Below are 21435 nucleotides of genomic sequence, written 5' to 3'. Positions count from 1 at the left end.
GCAGAGGGGCGGGACGAGTTTAAAGTTTAATTCCCACTCTGCAGTAAATTAGAACACAGCAGGGTAATGTCTGTTTATCCCAAATACAGCTGCCTGGGCCTCTCTCCTATCCTTCTCCTTCTCTCCCCACAGACCACACCACGGCCCCAGGATCACCTGGAGCAGCAGCACACACACAAACGGCGCTACACAAAACACACATTATGCAAACACATGCACTTGCATAAACAAACAAACCAGCACATGCGTGCACAGATTCAAACACAAACTCACACTGTACTCATGCACTTGCACACAAAGATGTAAACACACTGGCTGCACACTAGAACAGATACATCACAAATAGATTTTGGAGTTCAATGACACCAGTGAACTTAAACTGGGAGACGTTTACTTTGTCGCTCTTTGCTTCATTTTCTAAAGGGGATGATTGTATCTATCTACACTGTATCTCACTGTCCAAGCATATGTCATATCAATTACATATCAAGATTATTTATGGAAAATGCATTGAAGCTGTGTCAGAAAGGTTTATTATTTGTTTATTATGTTCTATTTAAAATTTTGCGGCTGCAGCAAAGTTTACAGTGATGCTGTATTAGTTTCTAGTGTTTTGTCCACCCCTGTGATGAGAAAGTTTGCAGTAGCTTGTACAGTTTTTTTAGAGAGTAAATTTACTCTACCTGCAAAAGAATAAGACCAGATGGATTAGCTTTATAATGAGTAGGTCTTTGCTGCCCTCTAGTGTGAAGTCAAGTCATTGCATGTAGTAAACGATTAAATCCAGGCGGATTACCATTAATAAGTGTTTGTCTCCACCTAGTGCACAAGAAGAAGAATGCATTTTATTAACGTAGGGGATAGGGAAAAAAAAAACACGCCGTCACGTTTGCGCAATTTCTACGTGCGCGTTCACGAAGGAATCCTGTGATCTATGCGTCAGCTGTCAAGCCACAAACACGCGCGCGCGCGCCCACATTACTACTGTCTCTATGCAAGATTTGTTTGGACAACGAATGAATCAGAAATTCCACAGAGACCCGGAACACTGAAAGTGTGATGACTGCATTACTACTCCTATCAAGATGCAGTGAAGAGACTCGGTGACAGGGAAGTGGTTCGACACGGGTTTGTGATAGGTAGAGGAGGAGAAAAAAAAAAGGCTGAACAGGTTTTCCGGTTGCAACGTTGCAGGCTTGCTAGCTAGCAGTTGAGTTCTCCAACCGGCATCATTAGCTTAGCTAGCTAACAAGCTAACAGGGTGATGTAGCAACACCTGCGGGATATTTCAAGGAAATGCGGAGGGGAGCTCGCGGGAGGTGTTTAATTTTGTCTAAATTTGAATTTTATATCTGTCTAGTATGAAACCTTGCGGTTTCCGTGGCGGACTAGTGAGAGCTTTGTTCAGGTGAAGTGACAGACGAGGGGGTAGGGAGGCTGGGCTGCTCAGATAGTTATGAGCAGTTTCAACATTACAACCAAGACCTCCACACTGAGCTCCTCTTTGGGCAGCGACGGAAAAGGTTCACCGGTCGGCGTCGACGCCACCAACAACAACAACGAGTGGGGACTGGGAAGCGATGTGTTCTCGTTCTGTCACGAGATGAGTCCCATGGACGATGCGATGCAGGCGGGGATGTCCTCAGTCCAGTCGGGACTGGACGGACACCTGCCGCTTCTCCATGCCACACACCATGGCTCCCAGGACGGGCTGTTGTTGGACCTGGGCTCCCCGACAGCCTACCTCGACAGCAGCTCCCTGGAGTACAGCGACAACGACGGGAGCAACGCTGGTCCGTTGTTCGAGAGGAGAAAGAGGTCGCGGTCCAACAGCTCCAGACACCGCTTCAGCGAGGTGGTCACGGAGCTCGGTCCGGAGGAGGTGCGGTGGTTTTACAAGGAGGACAAGAAAACGTGGAAGCCCTTTGTCGGGCACGACTCCCTTAAAATCGAGCTTATGTTTCGGAAATACTGTGAGCTGAACCCTGGTGCAGCAGGCTCCCAGGTCAGCGCCGGGGAGGACGAGTGCCGTAATAACGGCGTGGAGAGCAGAGGGCTGAACGGTGCAGTGCCGGTGGAGACCAGGACCAGCAGTGTGCACGGAGGCCGGGGCTCCCTGGACACATCCACCGTGTCCTCAGACGAGAGGGACCTCGACAGCGTTGAAATAAATGTGGAGCCTGTTTGTGTTCGAGGAGGACTTTATGAGGTGGACGTTAAAGACAGGGAATGCAGTCCTGTTTATTGGAAGCGTGAGTATCATAAAATCAGATGATCAGAGTCTGTCACATCATGTTTTTGCTCTGCATCAGTCACAAATGATGTTGCAGGTTTCACTGGCAGCATCACTAAGTGCATGTCCATAACTCCTTTATGAATGCTCATACTGTACCTCATATATACTTTATATAGTGCAGCATAGTGGTTGACACACAGATCAATGACCCACAGAGGAGACTCACTCAAACTAGCAGCTGATTATTTTTTTCTCACAAGTTTTTGCTGAGCCCTGCATTGTTTTGCAGGGTTTTTTTTACTAGCCAAGTAATTACTTAGTCCGGTCTTTTGAGAACATCTAAACCACAGAGGAAGCCGGTCTATTTGACTCAGCTGATCTGTGCTAACTAATTCATGGATATTTCCAGGAAAAGCCAGCGAACAAATGAAGGCGGTCACTATAGAAGCCTCGAAAACCTGACCTCGATGAAAGGGTTCATGGGTAGCTGGTTCTTTTGAAGGTTAACGCCAAGTGACATTTAGAGATGCAGTTATTTTCCTGAATGTTCATGCTGTGGATGTAAGCCCTTTGTAGTCAGCTCAGACCCTCACTGTGCCTATTCAGCTTGGCCTGCACCGCTGTTAGCATAGTCTCATGTTAGCACCGAAGACCCCAATGCACAACGTCTGAGATGGAAACTAAAACAAGAGGAGAGGATTTCAAACGTAATCAAGATCACATCAGTTTTTGGTATTTACTTGTAATAGCTTATTGTTCTAACATGTAAACACTCCAGCAAACAAAGTGAAAAGGTCACTGTTGACTCATGTGAAGACATCAGACTTATCTTCTCTGGCCAGACCTTAACAAATGAGTGAATAGTATGTACTGCGAGCCTCTATCAGCATGTCTGTTCTGTCTGTCTTAATCTTAGCATTGTGGTGGACCCCTGTATCTGTAAATACAAGTATGCTCATGTGTTTGTAGGTTTGTTCAGATGAGCGGGCTCACTCTGTGAGATAAGGCCCTGTCCCGTATGCCTACATTCAAAGCTTTCAGTCTTATTCACCACCAGCGAATCAGTTAATAATGTCACTCAAAACTGTAATCAACACTGGCCTCGCTCCATAACCTACTGAGACTTGGCCCTCCTGGATTTGCCAGACTTGTTGAGTTGAATGAAGTCAGTTTATGTCATCCAGAGCTCATTCTGAAAGGCTATATGATGCGCTGCTACAAAGTGACTATTGTAACATTCACGAGGAGTTCTCCGTAAAGATGCACTGAATGTAAACCTTATGTTTACATTCAGTGTTATTCACCTAAACGCATTGAGCGTATCATCGAGCTCTTATGAACAATCCAGTATTGTTTACATTCAACTAGCATGCACTCTTCCCTACCTTTGGTAGCACATTGCATATCTTGCCGTCTTACTGCCGATTAGTGGAAAATTGCGAGGCCATTGGCAGGAGTGTGTACCGCGTCACAGGCATGTGCCAAAAACTGGGACCCACTTAGAGAAAAACAGCTCTGTAACACTGTGAGGGGTCAAAAACTCCACAGGGCATCTTTCCCACATGAAGCACAAAACAAAATGTAACATGACTTTATTTTGGTAAATATTCCTCCTCCTGGGCCCCAGACGGCATGTCACTAAATGTTCGTACCTCTCTTTTGTATCTAAATCCATGCTGTTTTTGCTGCCTTACAGAACAAGACCACATTCCAGTCATGAGAGGCCAGTGGTTTATTGACGGTACCTGGCTCCCGTTAGAGGAAGAGGAAAGTGACCTCATCGAGCAGGAACACCTGAACCATTTCCGCGGGCAGCAAATGCAGGACACCTTCGAGACAGATCTGGTGGTCAGGACCGTCGATAGCAAAGACGGTGAGAGAACGGGAAGGGGAACAGTAGAACAATAAGGATGTGTAGCATGATTTTAAAAATGTGTGGCGCAAGCCCCCAAATCTAGAAAAAGCTGCAATCTGTGTCAGATCTTTGGAACAACACGGCACTGAAGCATCCATTCTGGTAACTAAAATAATATAATAACTTGCAATGTATTAACTATGTTTGAGGGTGAACGTTATCCTAGAGTCAGAGTGTGATTTGGTGTTGAAATAAAAGGCCAAAACATTATTGCTCACTCACTTAAAAACAAAGTCATATACCTCTCCACTGCTGCATTCACAGCTCTGCAGTATTTTTTATTCCAGGCAGGCAGTATGTTGTGAAAGACCAGCTTTGTAGTGCTGCGTTAGGGCAGTGAGGAATCGAAATGGTCCCATAGGCATTATTAGTAATAAATTCCATTAAATAGTAAGGCCGTGGTCTTTTCAGTAAAGCCAGAAGAAAAAGCGCTGTGAGTCATAATTGGTGAATGATGTGACAGCCCTGCCTGCTGTAGTATCGATGCACAGTCAAGAGAAATGAATGGCACAGGTGCCTCCATTCATGTGAGCGCGTGTTTTGTCGTGTCATGGTCCCAATGTAAAGCAGGTGCAGCTCGTACATTCTGGCACGTCCCTGTCGCAGGGGCTGGCTCAGGCTTTAGCTGAGAAAGGCAATAAGAAAGAGGTCCTTTGATTCAGCAGTCTCCTTAAGGCAGCCAGATCTGCAGGACCTTCACTTGGTGATGAATGTGTGGGTGTGTGAATGTGGCAGATAAATAGAGAAGAGCAGGGAGGAACAAGATGCAGCAACTGTTAAAAGGAAGTGGGAAAATGTTTAGTCTACATTATAAAAACTGTGTGTGAGAGACACAGAAACATATATCACGCAAAAAACTGTCAGTCTGAATCAACAAATAGCAGCTAAATCATCAAATTATCCTCATTTCCTGTCACCCTGATTGGTTGTTTTTGAATAATAAGTGCAAACTGACTGTTAGTCACGGTTAAATTGCTATTATTCCCATGAAGCCTCAGTTATTTTTTGTGCGTGTGTCTAGTACACTGCACTGTAGCTGACATGTCAGGACAGGAGTGAACTCATGCCTATAAATAAAGACATCACCAGAGCGGAGGAAAGTGATTACAGTAGGCTGGTCGGTCTTGCATCGCCGCTCCTCGTGTCACGCAGTCACTGCTACCTCCCTGAACTGACTCACAGAAGTTTTGAGAGAAAACTGGAAGGTCACTCCCGGTGCACAAGCATTCGTGTACATGGACACAAAAAGATGTGTATACTGAAGCAGGTATATAAACAGTCCCAGAGGACAGAGGGGTCACGAATAGATTATCTGCATGCCAGGTGTGTGAAGGACACACACATTGGCTGTGTGACACTTGGAGGTCCCTCCATTGCACAACACACAGATCATATGATCATAGCTTGTCCGGTGGGTGAGCTGTATTACCGCAGGGGTGAATAGTTCAGTGTAATTCCACTCACCATATCATGAAGTAAGAAATATGTACATACATTTACGCAGTATATGTTGTTAAAACCCAGTGTTATCTGCATTTTTACATTCTTAGAATTTCCTTTAATGCATAACACTTGAAATATTATGGAGCATCTGCTTGAATCCCTCCTGCTGCCTTTGTTGGCAGATTGTTCTCCACTCCTATATTTAGCAACACATTGAAAGGAGTGATAGATCCTGTTCATTTGTATTGTTTTAGTCTTTATCTCTGGGAGCCTTTACAGTAGAGTATTTTATCTTGGAACTAATAATCTGAAGTACTTGGAGCCATTCATCGGCTACCTTGGGCTGCATTACAATAGATAAATGGATCATAAAGCCAGCGAGCCGCGCTCTGACATTATCGCAGTCCACACTATTCCTGCTATCTCTCGCCCTCCCTATCTCTCCTCTCTCCCTTCGTTCTCCTTGTGTGTGAGTAGCTCGCTGAGACTAAAGATTAGTAAAGCAGGAGACATATGGTGGACATATCTGCGTGCTATGCAGGCATAACATCACAGTGTGGGCAGAGCACTGCTGTGCCTGAATGTCCTGTTCTCTCATGATACTAACGTACTTTTCTGCGTATTCTTCATAAATCATGAAGGCAAAATCAGAAATACCATCACTTATTTATGATAAAATGCATTCTGCTAAAGAAGGATCAATAGTCAGTTTAAGTGCTCTTGTCATATATGAACAATGGTAGCAATAAAGGTTGATTTGGTACATTTTGCTTTATCAGAAAGAGCTTGTCTAATCAATATTTCTAGTATTTATCTGTTTTCCCCCCCAAATCCATCATCCCTTACTCATTTTTGTTGACCGCTGGTGTTTGAGAGGATTGTGAAACTGTATTCCAGTTATTCAGACTGAAAATGGCCACAAGGGCATTACAGCTGGTGGATCTTAGAAATTGTCCTTTAATGTTTAAATCTCCATCGGCCGAGCTGGACTGAGGAAAATGTTATTTGTAATGTTCAGAGGACTGAAAAGGAAATGGAAGCAAATATTTAATTAGAAGAGGGTCCCGTGTGTTCACTGAAAGCTTCTTGGATTCGTGTGTGCTGTATATGAGCATAGAGCAGGAGCCTATGGTGGAAACTATAGGGTGTGTCCCAGCCTGTCAGGCATCTCGTACGTCAAGGAAAAGTAAAGTCAGCGGGCTGGGCACTGGGTCACCCGTCAGCATAACTCTTTGGTATGCTTGAGGTAGAGAAGGCGAGGCAAGCGTAATTCATAATCAGCTGCATGCTTATTTAACCATCGCATGAGGCTGGGGACAAACTGCACCACAGATGACTGACGCATGATTTCTTGTTATTCAATTCAATATACTTTTATTTGTCCCGCAAGGGGAAATTCCAATTTACAGCAGCATCAGTAAAAGATAGAATTAGGTAAAAAACAGCAAGTATATACAAAAGAGTGTCATAAAAATGAACATTATCTTAAATTATAAATTGTATTTGCGGACTGTTATGTACAGGATGAATTGCACAGATTATTGCACCAGTTATTGCCCAGATTATTGTACAGATAATTTACAGATAAATGCACAGATTATTGCACAGGTAATTTACAGATGATTTACAGATAAATTATCAACAGATTACAATCAGCAGTTCTTGTGTAGTCTGACAGCTGCAGGAAGGAATGACCTGCGATACCGCTCCTTCACACACTTTGGATGTACTTTGGATGTTACTACTTAGATTTGGTCGTCACTTGTGATTAAAATCTTTTACCCTTAATCAGCATGTGAGTGTCTAAATCTGTTACTAGCTGTGACAGGAATAGCTAGATTTGTTTGGTCTGATCTGGACATTTGTGGTGATGGTGCAGTCGTGCGTTCAGGTGGCCTGAATGTCATGCAGCGTGGTCTAAACCCGATCTCTGCAAACCATCACACAGATTGATTGATCCTCAGCACACCCACGTGAGGATTCTGTGGATAGCAGGTATTGTAGTCATTAGGAAATACCTATTTCTGCATGGATCCATCAGTGCTGTAATGCCCAGATGGACTTTACTAATAGCTTTTACAGCAAACAAACTTCCTGTGCACTCAGCAGGTCTCTCCCCCTCCTCAGCCTCTGCTGACATTTGCAAGTCTGATGTCTGTGTTATCATGGGAGGAATGATTTAGTCAGATCTGAGCTGAGGCTTGTAGACTTTGCTGATTTGATTAACAAATGCTGGTGAGGTCTTTTTAAATGTCACTTCAGGACATCCGACTTTCACCCGATTCAGTCATTTTAATGCGCATAGAGCTGCTGTTAATTTGACTTTGATTTTAACTTGTCCCGATTCCAAAAGAGCTGTTTAAAGTGTTCCTCAGCCCTTGTAGTGATTTCCTTTTATACGATCATGTGTGTCACAAAGCCGTGAACCTCATGTGTATTCACAAAAATCAGTGTAGTTAAAACATTCAAGATATTGTCTGTTGCTGTTTTACATTGAGTATACGTCAACAAATATTAAGAAATTATCCCATTCTGCTTTATTTATGTTTCACGCAGCGATCCAACTTGTATGTAACAGAACAATCATTAGGAATTTTACTAATCCAACAAATAATGACCAAGAATTATGCATTATGCGTAGTGTTCATGTTTGTGTTGCTGTGTATGTCATAAAAATAGCACACTAAGTTGTTTGTCTATTTTAGACTCATATGTTGAAGAGGAAAATTAAATTTTGTTTGATTGCCTTCTATATTGCAGTTCAGAAATGATTATTTTAATTGTGAAAACACAGCTTCTTGTCAGCGTAGGGTTTAAATTACTGACACAAAACTTCGTTTAGTCCAGGTAATTTCCACATGTTCATATTTGTGGAAATATAAGCTGCTATTGTCCATCATTGACTCTTACATGCCCTCATTTTGGACTCCAGATTCTGGAATACTAAAGCACTATCAGCACTATAAGTACTATTATAAAGAAATTAAAAATAACATCAACATCACTTCCGTAAAACATTTCTAATAAACAAAATCTAAATGATTTATTAATCCAAATGGAAGTTTAAAGTTTTGTGGAGTTTGTTTGTGTATTTGTGTTTCACTTCTATGCAAAAGGTCGGTTGAAATGTTCACTCATTTGTGGTCTTTGTGCCACATGACAGTTGTATTTTTTCATTATTATTATTATCTCCTTATTTCAGTCATGTGTTGTGTAGAAAAGGACTTAGATTTAGGACAGTAGATTTCTGTAATGAGTGTAAAACAGATGCTACCTCAGTCATCTTTGGCATACGTCAAGCAGCGCTGCATTGTCAGGCTTAAGTGAACCCCGGCCTGTTACTAAGGCTTTGTTTGTGGTTATTTTCATGACAGCTACCTGCAGCCACCGGGCTCTATTTCCAGGGCCTTGAAGTGGTAACCTGATAGCAGCGGTGCTTGATAGACTGGCCTGCTTAAGAGTGATGACAGTGGTAGCCTGTGTGACTGACACCAGGGTGATGGCCATTACTCACTCTCTCTTGGTTGTTAGTTCTCTCCCACCTGCCCCCTTTTTACCTCCCTTTTCTGTTCAAATGGAGTGGATATCAGACGAGTGCTAAAACTACATGTCACAAGCGCAAGCGCTGCCAAGGTACTGTAAAATGCCAAGTTCTTTTTTTAATTTCTGCTGTATTAGATCTGCTAGCTTGTATCCTCTCTCCCAGTAGATCCTAGGTCCTCATGGAACTAGATTGTCCTTTCTGTTGTGGTTCAGACCTGTTCAATCTAATATTTAGAACTAGACCTAGGCTCAGTTAGAAACGGTTGTATTAAAATGGATTTAGGCTGCTCTCCCAGTTCTCCATTGCAGCCTTAACTGGGCCTAGATGCTAGAACTTCTCCCTTTGTGCTGTGACCCACAGTTTGGTACTTCTGCTGTTGCTGCTTTTTGAGGAAACCTTTGCATCTGTCTCTTACCTCCTTGCTGGAGTAGTGAGCAGACAAACATGGGTCACTCAGCTACTGGGGCAAGACCCCTGAAACCAGTGGATGTGAAATAAATAAGCTGGTCCTCAAAAAGCCACCTTCTTTACCCCTTTGTATCTCTCCAGCCCAGTCTCCCACTTTCTCTCTCATTGCTTTCTTTCTCTCATCCCTTCTGGCAGTATGAGCATCATTAATGAACCACCATCACCAGCTCTCGCTCTAAGAGCAGCGAACAAAGCTCTCTGTTGAGAGCCAAGCACAAGTGATGAGCTGAACAGAGGAGCTATTGTGGCCCTTTACTATAGCCCCCTAACATGGTGTGTAGAGTCACCCTCGTAGAGGTCCATCACTGTCCTAGTTCTGGGTGTATTGACCCTCATCAGGAATGCTGAACAGAGAGGTCTCGGGGTCTGTGTCCTCATAGTAAATCCAAGTGGCCATTGACAAAAAGCCTGCATAGACCAGAACAGAGACCTGTGGTTTTCCTGTCTGGTTTGAGAATACTAGAGTATTTTTTTTTTACAAGCATTATATTAAACATTCCTCTAGTATTCTGTCTTTTCCCTCCATGCTAGAGGTGAGAAAGCCCTAATGAAGGGAATGCACAACCTGATTCCAAAAAAAGTTGAACCACTATGTAAATACAAACAGAATGCCATCCTTTGCACATGAACTGTTTTCTGACAACACTTAAATGATGTGTTCCTGAGCCCATGTAGTAATATCCTTTATAATCATGTGTTCACAAAGTGGTGAACCTCGCTCCATCCTCGCTTGTGAACGACTGACCTTTTCCAGGATGCCACTCTCATACTCAGTCATGATACTATCAGCTGTTACCAATGAACCTGTTTACCTGAGGAATGTTCCAAACAGGTGTTTTTGGAGCATGAAACATGTTACTGGCATTAAATTCAGAATAAGCATATATTTACAAAAATCACTGAAGTTGATGAGGTCAAACATTCAATATATTGTTGTTTTACTGTTTTCAATTGTCAAAAAAAGACGAGGAAATGATTACATTCTGTTTTATTTACGGCGTCCACATTTTTTTTTGGAGTTCTGGGCTGTAGCCCATGTTTGTCCTGTTATTGCCAGGAAAAAGTTGGACCTGGTATCTTGCCACTCTTCACAGCCCCAGACCAACGTCATAGCACATTGTACATGTGATAAGTTTGAGGAGCCCTTCTTTTTCATGTCTTTCTGTGCTTCCTGCATCTTTTCCAAACTTTCCCACACACAGCTTGCTTGCACTTCATCCCTTACATTTTAACCCTCTCCCTCCTCCCGTGTCCCTCAGTAATTCACCACAGCTTTGTTAGAGAACCCCCTCAGTAAACTCTTAAACCTTTCCTGGTTGACTGCCAGCTCCTTTGCACACTTTGATCCCCTTGTTTTCGTTTTCTTTCACAATGCATCGCCTTTCACTGTAAAACAGGAAGTGTCCTTGTGCAACCCCTAAGCATCACTCCATCGCACTGGCCGCATTTTCACCTGTCAAACCCAGCAAACTAATATTTTATATGATGAAGCCAGCTGACTGGAGAAGTTCAATAAAGTTTCTGGACTGGACTAAGACTTCCTGTTTTACAGTGGACACCGGCTACAAATAAAGATCAACAGTCTGAAGTGGCTTCACCCATCCTTGTCTGATAACAGTGCGCAGGTCCCATGCCAGCTGCCACTGTCCTTTTGTCCTTTGTCCTCATTTGTGAGTCCATGAGGTAGATGAGGGAAGGAGGCCACTTTAAACTGTTTGAGATGAAGCCAAACCAGATGGTGAAAGGCTCCCTCCTCAGAAGAGGTGATTGTTCCCCTTTGCTGCTGTGGTGTAGTGAGACTTTGTGGTAGTAGAGGTTAAGCATATGTTCGCTTTGCTGTGGAGTGGTTTCATTTGAGGATCTGCAAAGATAAATGGAAAGGACACTGGATTTAAACATATCTCTCACCTCAGGTTCCTCAGGAGCTTTATTGTTTTGTCTGACTGGAAAAAAAAAGTCTTCCCTTTGTTATTTCACATTCAACTAGTGCCCTTTACTTCAACACTTGTTCCTTTTGGGAAACTCTTCCTCCGCACCCTTGTTCCTCTCCTTTAGAGGCAGCCATCCTTTCCACACTGGTTACCTCAGAGCGAACAGGTCTCAGCTAAGGTGCAATAACTGCTTGGCCCTGTGGTCATGCTTGTCCATTGAAGAAATTAGCCTACAGAGGCCCATCTTAAGTCCACAATGTGGCACACAAACACACATGATATATATTTTGTTTTATTAATTTACATGGGAATTGGAAAGAAAACCAAGGAATATCTCACAAATGTCCAGATATTAAAGGGTGAAGGAGAGGAAAGGACGCACAGGTCTGAAACATAATGTTATTGCCTGGTCATGTTTCCGCTCCTCTATGATTGCTACATGCAGTATCTGCAAAAGACATGCAGTAAGTTTATGTTCTCAGTTCATAGCCATACACTTCTTCTAGCTTTTCATTTTGCATTGTTTGTGGGACGATGTTGTTACAATCTTGCAAAATGGTAATCTGGAACATTTTATTCCTCCAAGTACATTTAATCCCCAGATTGGCTCAGAGCAGTACAAAGAACCATGACTGTGCTCTGGACCTACGCCAAAGACTTCAACCAATTTTATCCAGATGAACTCAACTGCACTGGACATTAAAGGGACATGCTGCAGAGACATGTATACCTCTCTCAAGACAACCAGCTTCATTTATTGCGCTTAGCTCTGTAGCAAATGGTGTCTCCTCTTTAGCCATACCTCTGCTCTTACTTGCTCTAGTCACTGCATTGTGCTTTGAAGCAACAACATGAGGACAAATTGAATGCACAGTGTTCTGAATTTAGATATCAGCGATATAAAATGTCGTCAGCACTGATGATACACAAGCAGGACAGACAAGCAAGAGCCGAAATATGCGTTCATGGTATGTGATAGTTTGATGTGTTTTTCTTTCCAACTGCAGATCAATGCTCCAGAGTGCATTTGATTGAGCTGTGTCAGTAGATTGATCTTAGACATTAACTTTTTTTGTACTGTAGTTAATATGATGACAATTTAGTCTAACTCTCACAATGTCTGTGATCTCTCTCCCTCTGTACTCCCCTTGAAATTTATAACCACAAACCTTTGTGCCGGTGAACCTTTTCCCTTTTCCCTGGTTTTCTGTCTCCTTCTCTTTGCCCAATTTCCCACACCATCTGCCCTCCTCTCTTCCCTCTGTCCATTCATGCATTCACTCACTCCTCTCTCACTGCCCCCCTGCAGCCATCCACAGTCTGAAGCTGAGTCGGACCCATGTGGATTGGCACAGCGTGGATGAGGTATACCTCTACAGCGATGCCACCACTTCCAAAATTGCACGCACCGTCACCCAGAAACTGGGCTTCTCCAAAGGTCTGTAATGTACACACTGTCGTTGTCTTTCTTATTATGACTGCAAACAATGCCCTGATCATACTGTACGTGTATGTTTGTACTTATATCAATACTGAAGTCATCAATCTATACTACATAAATAATAGAGGTTTTTTTGGATAGTTAATGCATGCATGCATGCATGGCAAACCAACAGGCAGCGATATAATCCTTACCGAAAGCCATGTTGGCCAATCAGAAGCCTGAAACAAAGCTGTCACCGGTAGGCAACCTGCAAGTAGAGGTGCGGCCACTAAATTACAAATCCTGCCTCCACCATAATACAATTTGTAAATTCGTGACAGGGTCTCGTCCAAAGCCAGTGACGTATTTGGTCATAAATCAAAACTCTGATTTTGATTCATTACAATTTATGACATTTTAATCTTTGACCTTGTACAAAGAAATCATCCTGTGAATGTCAGCACCAGATTTCATGGCAATCAATCCAATAGTTGTCAAGATATTTGAGTGAAAATCCAAAATGTCAACCTCATGATAGCGCTAGAGGAAAGGTTAGGAAATCGCTAAAATCTTTAGGGTCCTGTGGGTGACATGGATGTCTGTATACAATTTCCCAGCAGTCCATCCACTAGCTCTTGAGCTATTTCAGGCTGGACTAAGGTGGTTGACTGACTGACAACAGACCAACATTGCCATCTGTAGAGCTAGCATGGCTAAAACCTTTACTGCTCGGATTCAGTCAGTCCTCATGTGTTCCCACTTTGCTGTACTTCTAATGCACAAATGCTATATTTATAGCTGAATTCACAGTGTGCTGCCGTTTGCTATTACTCAACAGTTGTTCAAACATGGCTGGCTACAGTTCGGTCTCTTAACTGGATTAACCCAGAAAATCACTCAGTGTCCACCTGCTATTATTGGAAGCTAGCTTTGATCAAACGGCTCAAGTGTAATTGAAAAGGTGACAGCTGAAGATTGACCCCATGTCCGATGTTTGATCGGTACGGAAGACTCCAATCTGATCCACAGTCTTCCAGCTCGACAGTTCATTTTCATCTCCTGCTCACAGGTTTTAAGAGTAGGTGTTGACACTGGTTATCTCAGTCTCCCCTGACACACAGATGCTCAGTGATGGGAAATCTCCTTAGTGCTATCCAGACAGCGGCAAAGTCCATTGGCTCCTATCACCTTGCCGCACAGCACAAGACTGGACTAGACTACAGGTTCTAAATAAGGACACGCACCAAACCCTGTAGGCACGTTACGACAAGAGTGTCGGGCCACAGTCACAGCAGGGCTTTGTGTCTCACCTACTGGCCTCTTTGGACTCAAAACATCACGTTACTTAACACCACAACTGAGATATTTATAGCCTTCAAGTGAACAGAGTGGAAATGTGTGTATTTAGCGATACAGCACAGAAAATGATGCAAATGAACTCATTGTACAAAAATCACAAGTAAACGCCTAGCAACAATAAGAAGGAGTCCAACCCTGTCCTCTGTCCTCTTCCAGCCTCCAGCAGTGGAACACGGCTCCATCGGGGTTATGTCGAGGAGGCCTCGCCTGAGGACAGACCCCCTCTGACTACACACGTTGTCTTTGTGGTTCACGGGATTGGACAGAAGATGGACCAGGGACGCATTATTAAAAACACTGGAATGTGAGTTTGGCACTTTCGTTTACACTTTTGTGGAATTTCTAAATGTGATAAGGCAGGTTTAAATTCATCCACACACTAACCAAATCCAGTCTAAGCTGAGAAGAATCTCACCGGGGTGATGTGAAGTTTGTTTGTTCCTTTTCACACACTTCTCGTTCTGTTTTGTTCTGTCTGTAACGGCACAGTCACTAAACCATGATAATATCTTGTTCCCTTAAATGGCTATGAATTATGCTATAGCATGTTCTCTGTGTTTTCTGACCTCCTGGCTAAGCTTATATGGGAGGTTGTGTTTTTCATTAACTGATGAGGGGTTTCAGATATCGACCTGTCTGGCAGGTTCTGCTGAGCCAGTGCCAAGTTTGTAAATAGTTCATGTATGTAATGCACAGCTACTGTTCTCACAGAAAAATGTAGGTGTTGCTCATTACATAATAACAGCTGTTGTTTAAGCATTTAAATTATCTCACAACTTTGGCACAAAAAAACAAAACTGTCATCATGACGTGATACCACTAACTGATCCGCTAACCTGCCTGTCAACTTATCTTTGTCTTTCAAAGGCTTAATGATATAAAGAGGAAGTTATTTTTGTGTCTTTGTGTGATGGCCTGTGACATATCTGACGCTAAATGGCACCAGTGCGCTGGCCCTGGGCCATGAGCATTACAGGCAGCAGTACAGAACATGCGGACTGGAGCCATGTGTGTCTCTGTGTCACAAAGTTATCGTCTGGCCGCTGCCTACGGCTTAGGCCGGCTAAGCAGGTAAAGTAGACCAAGTCAAGCTGCAGAGCACTTTAAGCCTCACTACCAGTTCCCTGTGGATTACAGCGTGCACACTTTCCTCAGCCAAGAGGAAAGATCAGCCTGACATGTCTAGCCAGTTCCTTGTTTTAATTTCAGCTGTGTGCCTTTCTGAGTGTCAGCAGCAGCAGCAGCAGCAAAGGAGGAAATTATGGGAGGTTTAGCACATTATTATGCCCTAAAACAAAAACAGGCAATGCCCTTTAAGACCATTTAAAATAAGAACTTACTATTGCAAAGCTCACTGCCCAATTAATGCCAACTCAAAGGCTAGGGAATCCGTGTGGGTGCAACACAGAAAGCCCTGTTGTGCAGCACTCCCCAGCAAAAGCACTAGCCTGCAGATAGCCCAGTGCAAACCTGCATTTGGTGCCCCGTTCACAGACCAGTCCACTAATAGCCTCTCTCAGCCTCCATTTACCCATGTCAACACCCTGCCTCACACTCACTCTCTTTGTGCATTTAGTGTTTCCTGCAAGCTAATGCTGCCCCACATAGGACTTGTAGCATTGCAGCCATTGTGTGTGTGCGCGTGTGCGTACGTGTGCTGCACGAAGGAAGCTGCTGCAACAATGGTGTTGTTTTCTCAACATCATGTGGTGTTTCATCACAATAATTCATGTAAACCAAAAATCTTATAATATTTGAAATGAAATTTTCCCATTGTCATTAAATAATCATGATCAAAACATCCAAAGCTAATGTGAACAGCTGGTAACATAAACGAAGTGATAACATACATTCAATTCTGTGAATTTTATTATTATTATTCATTGCGATGATTGTTTCTAAATCAAACACTTCTGCCACCTCTTTGTGTTTGAATGCTTTGGCTTCATTGTGTCTTTTCAGGCTGAGGGAGGGTGTGAGGAAGATGGAGGAGAAGCACTTTTCAGAGCACAATGACGAGCATGTGGAGTTCCTGCCTGTCGAGTGGCGCTCTAAGCTTGCACTGGATGGAGGTCAGTGTGCGTTTTTGAGACTTTGCCTGTGTATATGTGTTGTATGTATGCTCTTTGTCTGTGTGGTTTGTGCGACAAGTGTGAGCAAGCGTGTTTTTTGTTAACTCTGTACACAGTGGATGTATTTCAGTTGGTCTCATGTGTTAATCTTTCCTATTCTACTACAAAAAGTTAATGAAGCATAGACAGAGACAGATCTATACATGTACTCTGTTTCATACTGTGATATTGGTTCTTTGCTCCTGTAGATACGGTAGACTCAATAACACCAGACAAAGTGAGGGGACTGAGAGATCTGCTCAACAGCAGCGCCATGGACATCATGTACTACAACAGCCCCCTTTACCGGGATGAGGTAAGGACTGCACACATCCAGAAACCAGGAATTTAAAGTTTTCTGCCACCTACTACTTCTCCTTAAAACCCCTCCTCCCTGTCTCCCCAGATTACCAAGGGCCTGACCCAGGAGCTAAACAGACTGTACACACTTTTCTGCTCCCGGAACCCAGAGTTTGAGGAGAGGGGAGGCAAAGTGTCCATTGTGTCCCACTCCCTCGGCTGCGTCATCACCTATGACATCATGACCGGGTGGGATCCTGTGCGCTTCTGTCTGCAGGAGCATCACGCCGTGGAGGATGAGCTGGACTTGCGCTGGATGTCCTATGAGGAGAGGCACCTGTTAGAGCAGCTGCGGCACACAAGGACGAGGTAGAGCTTGCTAATGTAGATCTTCAATAAGGGACTGCATGTAAAGCTGGAAGGACCCTACAGAGATTTTTTGGGGAAAGTAGTGAGTTTACGCAACAGCAACAATACTAACCAATGAAGTTGATGGGTGTTAAATTTTGGCTGAAATTATGACGTATTACTCTCAATATGAACTAATAGTACAAGTTGTTCGTACCTTTCAAACCACTGTCTCCTTCGATTTCAGTTTCAAACCTAGGAATTATCTTTTGCACACATACAGCTCTCTCATCTCATGCTCTGTTTTCAGGTGTCCAAGTTGTGTTTCCTGTTTATTTCTGTGAGGCAGCAGGGTATTGTGATGCCTGTGATCCCTGTTCAAATGGGAACGGGAAGGCTTTTAATGCCTCTCCTCTGCAGCACACATCGCCGTGTGTGTGCATTATCATTAAGTGTGCGCACCATTACCCTAGATCAACAACTTTTTTTCCCCAGAGGCCTCTTGTTTGTGAGCGGCACTAAAATTGTTTGATGACGGGCTTAAGGACAAATGTTATGTTTTCTACAAATGATGTGAGAATCAGTATGTAGAATATTTGTAGGTGGCTTGAGGTTGTAATAATGCATAAGGGAACATTAAAAAAAAGGATTTCATCAGGGCTGATTTTAACACAGCGCCCCTGTCTCCTTCGAACAGGTTACGAGAGCTGGAAAATCAGCTCCTCACACTGGAAGCCTCTAAACCTTCAGCACCCCCAGCCCTCAAATTTAAGGTAAGAGCCATGAACGTACTGTACTGGATGTACAATGTGACATTATAAAAGTGATTTCAGCTGCAAGGATATTCATTAAAAAGACTAAACTGTCACACCAAATGCTCGTACTTTGATGTGAAAACCAAAGAAAAGCTTTTATTTAGGACATTTCTATCATCTTTGCACTTCAGGTGGAAAACTTCTTCTGCGTGGGTTCTCCTCTGGCAGTGTTCTTGGCCCTGAGAGGGATTCGTCCTGGTACCAGCTGCCACCAGGACCACATCCTGCCCACCACCATCTGCAGCAGGCTCTTCAATGTCTTCCACCCCACAGACCCTGTGGTCAGTCTCCCTTGATTGTCCCAGCCCACACAGATGCTCTGTCTTACTCAGGCTTGTGACAGGAACCCCCCCTTTTTCTGCTGTGCTCTGCTAATAGAAACCAGACCTTTGTATCCACTCAGTCATTTATCTGTCATTTTATTGCTTTGTTCAGGCCTACAGACTGGAGCCCCTCATCCTCAAACATTACAGCAATATTGCACCAATTCAGATACACTGGTAAGAATCTCACATCGTGTCCCTCGTACACACACAGGCTGTTTGTATGTGTGTTCTAAATATTTGGGGTGTGTTTTCTCCCTCAGGTGTAGCGCCACTAACCCCACACCTTACGATGAGATCCGGCCTACCTTCCTGAACCCAGTCAAAGACCCAACATCCGACACTGAGAGCATCCCCAGCCCCAGCACGTCTCCCGTCCTCCCCCGCAGGCACTACGGAGAGTCCATCACCAGTCTGGGCAAGGCCAGCATACTGGGTAAGACCCAGCTGTCGCTTCTTTTTGGTGCACACAAAGCTCTGCTTCATCAGAACAGTCTTTTACAAAGAAAGTTAAAGTCCCTACGTGTGTGAGGAAAGACTACTACAGTGAGAAGTGTCTGGGGTGGAGAAGAAAAGAGTGAATATTCTCTTTTTAATTCATGGATTTTTTTTCCACAGTTGCTTTTAAAGCTTGCACAGGGAAATAATATGTGTTCTGACAGCAATGGGAAGCCCAGAGAAAGAGAGCTGAGTGGATTAAAATTCACTCTGAGAGGTAGTCTTTATTCCATAGGTAGTCCTGTTTCCCCTGTGACGCTCAGTGTTTGAGGTAATGTGAGATGCTCACTTTGACTACAGCCCTGTGTCAACAGTGCCATCATGTGGACAGATGGAGGATGGGCTCATACACTCTGCTTTCTCTACACGAAGAAATAAACTGAATTAAAGTTTCTAGTGTTTGTCTAGTTTTTGTCCTGTTCTGAACCACATCCCACTCAGCATGTCTCTCTTTTCTCTCTCTCTCTCTCTCTCTCTTCCTTCCACACTCCATTCAGGAGCGGCGAGCATTGGGAAGGGCATCGGAGGCATCCTCTTCTCACGTTTCTCCCGCTCCAACAGCCAGCCCTCAGTGTCCTTAGGACTTGAGGGAGGGGCAAACGCCGAGGAGGACGAGCAGAAGCGGACAGAAAGCCAGTCGGCATACGGCCTCTCCAGCATGACTCGGCCCACCTCACCCACTGCTGACACATCACGTTAGTTCACTTCACCTGTCCATTACTCAGCAATCACAGAGAAAGTCTCACATCCGTCGGTGGGTGTCATAATGTCTCTATTTGTGTCTCACAGTGGAACTGGAGCGGCGCATCGACTTTGAGCTCCGAGAGGGTCTGGTGGAGAGTCGCTATTGGTCAGCGGTGACCTCACACACGGGCTACTGGTGCTCACATGACATAGCACTCTTCCTGTTGACCTTCATATACAAACAGAAGGCGCCATCCTCCGACCCAGCAGAAGATACACCAGAGCCAGACTGAAGCGGCACATTCCTAAAACACATAAACACTTGAATGGTGTCTTATAACTGAGGGGGTCGTCTTTTCAACAAGACACGAAAATAACTTGAAAACTTCAGTCATTTATTTTTCATGCACACAAACTGCTCGATTACTCTAATCATCTTTTTTTCCTATAGCTCCCTGTGATCCAGCTCTTTTAACACTTGGGAGTCATTACTGACAAACTGACTTCATTCCAAGACGTGCATTTTTGTCTCTTTTTGTGTAGTTTGTACACAATTGCGCACCCTAAGGGTGAGTGTTGGACTAGGAACCCCTAAGGAGGTGCACCCTTTGCCAGTATGACCACAAGCTTCATATGAACATGAAATACAAGACGATTTCGATGCATCAGAGTTTGTTGCAGCCAGAGGCAGAGAGTTCTAACTTCATCCCCACTTCTTCAACCTTAAACAGCTGCAGCCTGTTGATAAAGTGTCCATACGGTCCCTCTGAATCAACACTTACATCCAGCCTCTCTCCCACAGACTCACGCTGGAGCCTTGTGACATTCTTGCCTGACCCTCAAGTCTCTGAGGCCTCTGAGCCTTGAGTTCTGTGTCTGTGCTTTCAAACCTTTCTTTTTACATGAAGGAGAGGGAAAATTAGTTGTCAAAAACTGCTAGTTTTATCTTTTACCTACTACATCGAGAAAAACAATGAATGCTCACAAGCAAATGCAATGCCTTTGAAAATTAGCCAAATTCAATTATTCATGCAGAACATTTCTGTTTAGTTCTTAAAAACTTAGGGCATTATCCCTTTAATAATGTTTTGGAAGTACAAAGAAAGACATAACAACATTTTTGGTTTGTTTTTCCTCCTCTGTGTTCCCCTGTTTTTAGCATTGACTCTTGAAATAGAAGTGCACCAAATGAACACATAAGCAAAGCTCCACTTTTATATACTGCACAGTCAGCTGAAACAGAATTTCCTTTTAGTGTTTTCTGCATCTTAAAAAATATTTTTGTTAAAGTACCAGGAACAAAATGTCTCTTACAAACACAACTGTTACAGCTGAGGTTCACGCAGGACGGCATCAGTTTACGACCACATGAATCTTGTGTTGTCACGTGCACGTTTATGCTCGTAATGTATAGTTATTTTCTTACGCCCAGTTTATGTCTGAAAATCTCTTGATGATGTCATTTACAAGACAAGAGGTCTCACACGAAAGCAATCACAATGACTCAAACAAAACTCCATGCTTCTCTATCCAGGCTGCATTACAGAGGGAATCTCCTGTGCTATATCTTTATATTGCTATCCAGATGAAATCAGTGGTACAAGATGTATTTTTTCTTAAAAAAAAAAAAGAAGAAGAAGAAAAAGAAATATTTTTCCTAGAGGTTTTCAGGCTCTTGTGGGTAGAAAACCCGGATCTCATCTCGGGGAAAATGGGATTCAAACGTGCGGCCAAATAACATTTATGTGTCTGACTTATCAGCTGCTCTGCTTTAGTCATGCTAAGGCTAATTCCTACTCTGAAAAACTAAGTAAAGCTTGTTTTTTGTTTGGAGGCTTTTGTGATACATTGCACACAAAAGTTAACTGTATCACCTTAGCCTTTTTTTTTTTATTATTATTATTTGCGATCAATTTACACATTCCCCTTTCGAGCAATGCGTACGTCTGCTTGTCCTCTCATTCGTGTGAAAATTGGTTTGTTTAAACTTAAAAATCTGCATCTTTTCCAGCCACAAGAAGATATGAAAATGTGGAA

General features: G+C 43.4%; 1 protein-coding gene across 2 annotated transcripts; it reads left to right on the top strand.

Moving 5' to 3' along the window:
* Positions 1 to 959: 959 nt before the first annotated feature.
* ddhd1a (DDHD domain containing 1a) lies at positions 960 to 21209 on the top strand. 2 transcript variants are annotated; one of them, XM_070978899.1, is made up of 14 exons: positions 1320 to 2252; positions 3933 to 4109; positions 9126 to 9227; positions 12847 to 12975; positions 14476 to 14623; positions 16282 to 16391; positions 16640 to 16746; positions 16837 to 17099; positions 17776 to 17851; positions 18025 to 18174; positions 18329 to 18393; positions 18480 to 18652; positions 19212 to 19409; positions 19504 to 21209. In XM_070978899.1, exons 1-14 carry the CDS (start codon positions 1457 to 1459, stop codon positions 19689 to 19691), a joined length of 2682 nt encoding a protein of 893 aa, XP_070835000.1. In that variant the 5' UTR covers positions 1320 to 1456; the 3' UTR covers positions 19692 to 21209. The 2 variants fall into 2 exon arrangements, with proteins under 2 accessions (XP_070835001.1, XP_070835000.1); XM_070978900.1 differs by lacking the exon at positions 9126 to 9227 and having other exon boundaries at positions 960 to 2252.
* Positions 21210 to 21435: the final 226 nt, after the last annotated feature.

The sequence above is a fragment of the Chaetodon trifascialis genome, chromosome 14, assembly GCF_039877785.1.
Source record: "Chaetodon trifascialis isolate fChaTrf1 chromosome 14, fChaTrf1.hap1, whole genome shotgun sequence".
NCBI classification, from domain to species: domain Eukaryota; kingdom Metazoa; phylum Chordata; class Actinopteri; order Chaetodontiformes; family Chaetodontidae; genus Chaetodon; species Chaetodon trifascialis.
This window is presented reverse-complemented; position numbering and strand designations above follow the sequence as displayed.

Excerpts from the sequence above, each read along its gene's own strand:
- ddhd1a (XM_070978899.1), top strand. The coding sequence starts at position 1,457 with ATGAGCAGTTTCAACATTACAACCAAGACCTCCACACTGAGCTCCTCT. Across the intron at positions 4,110-9,125 it reads GACCGTCGATAGCAAAGACG|TTCTCTCCCACCTGCCCCCT; the intron begins GTGAGAGAACGG and ends CTTGGTTGTTAG. Across the intron at positions 17,852-18,024 it reads CCCCAGCCCTCAAATTTAAG|GTGGAAAACTTCTTCTGCGT; the intron begins GTAAGAGCCATG and ends TTTGCACTTCAG.